This window comes from Oratosquilla oratoria, chromosome 1, assembly GCF_046742065.1.
Source record: "Oratosquilla oratoria isolate Oo_2021 chromosome 1, ASM4674206v1, whole genome shotgun sequence".
Lineage (NCBI taxonomy): Eukaryota > Metazoa > Arthropoda > Malacostraca > Stomatopoda > Squillidae > Oratosquilla > Oratosquilla oratoria.
In genome coordinates, this window is record NC_134777.1 from 112068158 (window position 1) to 112073157 (window position 5000).

The 5000-nt window shown below is 39.6% G+C and overlaps 1 protein-coding gene across 1 annotated transcript; it reads left to right on the forward strand.

The window, feature by feature from the left end:
- The first annotated feature begins 3088 nt into the window (after window positions 1-3088).
- On the forward strand, window positions 3089-3656 carry LOC143029258 (uncharacterized). The gene is made up of 2 exons (XM_076191955.1): window positions 3089-3135; window positions 3263-3656. The coding sequence occupies exons 1-2, from the start codon at window positions 3089-3091 to the stop codon at window positions 3654-3656; spliced, it is 441 nt and encodes a 146-aa protein (XP_076048070.1).
- The last annotated feature ends 1344 nt before the right edge of the window (window positions 3657-5000 follow it).

Consider the following 5000-nt stretch of genomic DNA (forward strand, 5'->3'; position numbering starts at 1 on the left):
TGTGTATGTATATATATATATACAGAGAGAGGGAGACAGACATTCTGACAGGTTGACATAACTGGAGTAGGAAACCCAGCAGTCTTAGTATGAGTTTATTCCTGACTAGTTTCGCATACCTACGATACTAGTCAGGAATGAACTCAGACTACGACTCCCGTGTACCCTACTCCACTTACGTCATGTATGTATATATACATATATATATATATACATATATATATATATATATATATATATATATTCATATACGAATATATGCACAAAATAAGTAATAATGATAGAACTTAGCCCGAACATAATTTTAGAGTATCACTGCGTTACAAGGAAGAATGCGATAGATGCATTCCATGAAAGACAGGGCATAATTCTTGATCAGCGTAAAGTCAACGAGAACAGAAGCTGTGAAGTTCGTCATCGGCCCAAAAGCGTCGGTTGGTGGCGGACTGGTAACGTTTTAGTTGGGAATGTCAGAGAAAAATAATTGTACATGTTTAGGTCACGAAATTAGGTCACGTTGACAATGCGGGACTGTCGTCATTAATTTGGGTCTAAGAGAATCTCAGAACAGTTTTATGGTCCGCCGAAATTGAATTCATGTAATGAGATTTTTTTTTTTTTTTACCACTTTAAATTTCGTTCTATCTTAAGAACATATATAAGAACATATGAATGAAGGAGACTGCAAGAGACCATAAGGCCTACACTAGGCAGGTCCGTATCCATCACCACCTGTCATCCCCATCCATAAAGTTGTCTAATCGTTTCTTAAAACAACTGATAGTATCAGCGCTTACTAAATGGTTACTAAGATTTTCCATTCGTCGACCACCCAATTAGTAAACCAATTCTTGCTTATTTCCTTTTTCAAATCTAAATTTGTCCAGTTTATAACAATTACTAAGAGTCCTGCCCTGTTGTTTTAATATGATGACCTTGTTTGCATCACCCTTGTTAAAGCCTTTAATCCACTTGAACACCTCTATTAGACTCGCCCCGCACTCTGCGTCTTTACAGCGAGTGTAAGTTAAGATGTCTCAGCCTCTCTTCATAAGGCAAATTTCTGAGTCCATGTATCATTTTGGTCATTCTTCTCTGTACTGATTCTAGTTCATACAATCTCCTCTTAGCATCCATTCTCATATGTATATTTCTCATTACACTTTTTAATCCACCAGGGCATTTACTCGCTTTTCTCAATCTACATTCTACCTCCACCTCCACTCCTCCCTTTCCCACCACATTCGCACCCAAGTATCTAAAACTATCCACTTCCTCCACTCGCTTTCCCTTAATGCTCACTTCCAGTCTGCTGCCACTTTCACCCCGTGTACATCTCATTACCTTACTTTTACCCATATTTATCTTCAACTTTCTTCTTTCACACACCCTCCCAAACTCTGACACCAACTTCCTCAATCCCTGCTCTGATTCTGCTGCAAGTGCAGTGTCGTCCGCAAACAACAGCTGGCTCACCTCCCACTTTTCTCCATCTTCTTTAACCATCTCCAATCCCTGACCCACCAACCTTGCATTTACCTTTCGCACTACCCCATCCATGTATAAGTTGAACAGCCAGGGTAACATAACACATCCCTAACGAAGTCCCACCTTTACCTCGAACCACTCACTTTCTCCATTTCTAATCCTGACACATGCTCTACTACTCTCGTAAAAACTCCTGACAGCTCCTAAAAACTTTCCTCCTATCCCGTATATCTACAAAACCTCCCACAGTGCCTTCCTATCTACCCTGTCATAAGCCTTTACAAATCCATAAAAACCCAAAAAACATCCTTACTCTTTCCTATAGCTTTCTCACATATCTGTCTTACCACACTTTTAATAAGAGTATAATGCAAACGGCAGATATTCTTCCATAAAAATAGCTAGGATATTTTAAGCCATTACCATGACTGATCTCTGTTTATCCAAAATACCGACGTCACTATGTACAACAATGGTGATGAGATTCTTAATTTTTTTTTTTGTTGGTATACAATAGTTTACAATCTTTGTAATATATATATATATATATATATATATATATATATATAATATATATATATATATATATGTATATATATATATATATATACATATATATATACATATATATATATATATATGTATATATATATATATATATATATACATATATATATATATCCTTGTTACGGGATATACAGAACATTTTTTATTCTATTTAAAAGAGAAATCAAATTGTTGGAGTAGTAGCATACACACAAAAAAGTATAAAATAGATTAATGCAAGTGCCGTTCTAAGGAGTGACCATAGTCTTGACCTGTGGCATGGCATTTGGCGATCATACGAGTCTTTTAAAGGGGCACTTTGCGTGTTGGCTACAAAGACTACGGAGACCCGGGACATTGACGATGGTGGGGAGTTAGTGGGAGGACATCTCTTTCTAGTACCGTGAAATTTCATTTTATTTTTATTTTAAGGTCTAGTAGGGCCTCCATTTTAGTATAAGAGATTAACAATTGCCTTTCGTGGCGAATTAGATTTAACCGTGCTTGGTGCAGTTTCTCACCCGTCTCCATATTTCGCTGGTGCCTTTCTGCAGCCAGCTTCAAAGCCCCTGGTTTGCATCTTGAACCAGGTTCTTCTTTGGAAAGTGGTACTTCTGCAGTGGAGGCACCGGCTGTTCCACGTTGATAGCTGGACTGTTGGGACACTGGTTGAGAAAGAAATTCCTGTTGGATGGGGTGCTCCGCCTGTGACACGGAATATATAACAGACATCAGATAAAAAATATATATTACATACTCTTTCTTGTCTTTATCCACATGAAGATAGGTAAGAAATTAAATAATGTTCTAATTTTGTGTTGTGTTGGTATGTTATGTACTCTGTTTATGTTTAATTTGGTTAGTTTGTTAGGTATGGTTGTTAGGTTGGGTTAGGTTACGTTAAGCCGCCTTTGTCATCATTAATAGAGAAGAATGCACCTACAAAATAGAATCTATACTCAGCGACACCACAAAGTTCACAAAAGTAACAAGAAATCCAACTGATTTCATCAAGAAGAAGTTGAACAAAATCATCACATCCATCAACGCCAACATGGATAGTCCAAAATTACCCAAGCGTACAGGCGAATACTCTTTTGGGTATGCTTTTGGAAACATCAAGGCACATAAACCACGCAACCCCATTAGGCCCATCATTCCCCAAATACCTACAGCAACATACCCCATAGCCAAGAAACTTAACGAGCTTCTTACTCCATGTCCCCAGCACCTACACCATTGCCTCAGCGTCCGATTTTCTTGAAATCCTACGAGATTCCCCATCTAACGAGGATGCCATCATTGCTTCATTGGACGTAGAGAATCTATTTACGAACGTCAACGTACCATCAATTTCATTCTCAAGAGAGTGTACCACTGCGACGACACCACACCTCAACATCCCCGAGAAAAGCTTAAGATCGCTGCTGGAGATATGCACTAAAGAAGCTCCCTTTACCTGGCCTAATGGAAAGATGTACAAACAAATCGATGGTGTGGCAATGGGTAGCCCCCTTGGAGTCTTGTTTGCAAATTTCTTCATGGGTACCATTGAGACAAAGTTCCTAGCAGAGGTCCGTCCCTCCATTTACTGCCGTTACGTGGACGATATATTCGTATGAGTAAGAGACTAAAGGGAACTTCAAAACCTGAAAACCCGCTTCATCAGAGTCTACTGGATTTCACCTACGAAGAAACCAACAATAGACACCTCCCTTTCCTTGACGTCCTCGTCACAGCACAACAGACAGGCTTCCTAACAACAGTTTACACAAAACCAACAAACCCTGGACTCTGCCTGAATGGAAAGAGTGAGTGCCCTTCCCGTTACTTACACTCCACCATCGGCGCATATGTCAGGAGGGCCCTTTCATACTTCTCCACGTGGAGAAATACACACCAGGGACTGGAGAGACTAACTCAGGTCCTGGTTAACAACGGATACACAAATTCAGATGTAACACACATCACAAAAAAGATCCTAGACAAATGGTACACAAAAGAAGATAACCCGACACCTAACAACAAAAATTCCATCAAGTTATATTACAAGAATCACATGTCAACAGAATACAAGACAGACGAAAAGATATTAAAAGAAATCATAAACAAGAACATACAGACAACAGACCCCGAAAAACAAATCCAACTCATCATCTATTACAATACAAAAAACAAAAACAAAACAAAAAAAACCAGCCCAATTGATTATCCGTAACCAACCCACCATCACAAAAACACCATTACAAGAAGACCACGTTGTATACCAATACAAATGCAATAGTGAGGCGTGTGGATCTCACACCTACATTGGTATGACAACAACACAATTAACACGACGCCTAACATGCCACCTGTCCAACGGATCAATCAAGTCACACTATACCTCTTTCCACAACAAAACATTAACAAGAGAATATCTAGACAATAATACAACAATCATAGACAGGGAATCGGATTCCCGACGGCTACTCTTCCAGGAAGCCATATACATACAAAATAACCATCCTAACATCAACATCCAGATCGAAGACCTCTATTATGCTATCCCCCCATTAATACTGTCCTGTACCACTTTGTTGAATATATATTTCCATTTTTGCCTCTGTCCCCTGTGGTAGGGGGACGAAAGAATACTGTCACTGAATTTCCCACCTTAGGTCATAAAAAGTAGCCAAAACAGGAAGGAATAGGTATCCTGCTCTCGGTAACCTTATGAGAAGACCTGCGCGTTTTACCATCCATGAAGAAACTGAACACAGACAGAACCACTACAAGCACTGGGAAAGGTCTTCCAGAACACTCAGTAACTCGGATCCCCTATTGGCCCAAGACAACCAATCAGAGGAGATCTCTTCCTGCAGGAAATCCTATGATCCTTACTCCAAGTAAGACATCCTTGGACCCTGCACATCAGATCGCCCAGAAGATGGAACCAGGAAGTTCCGAAACGTCGGCAACAATAG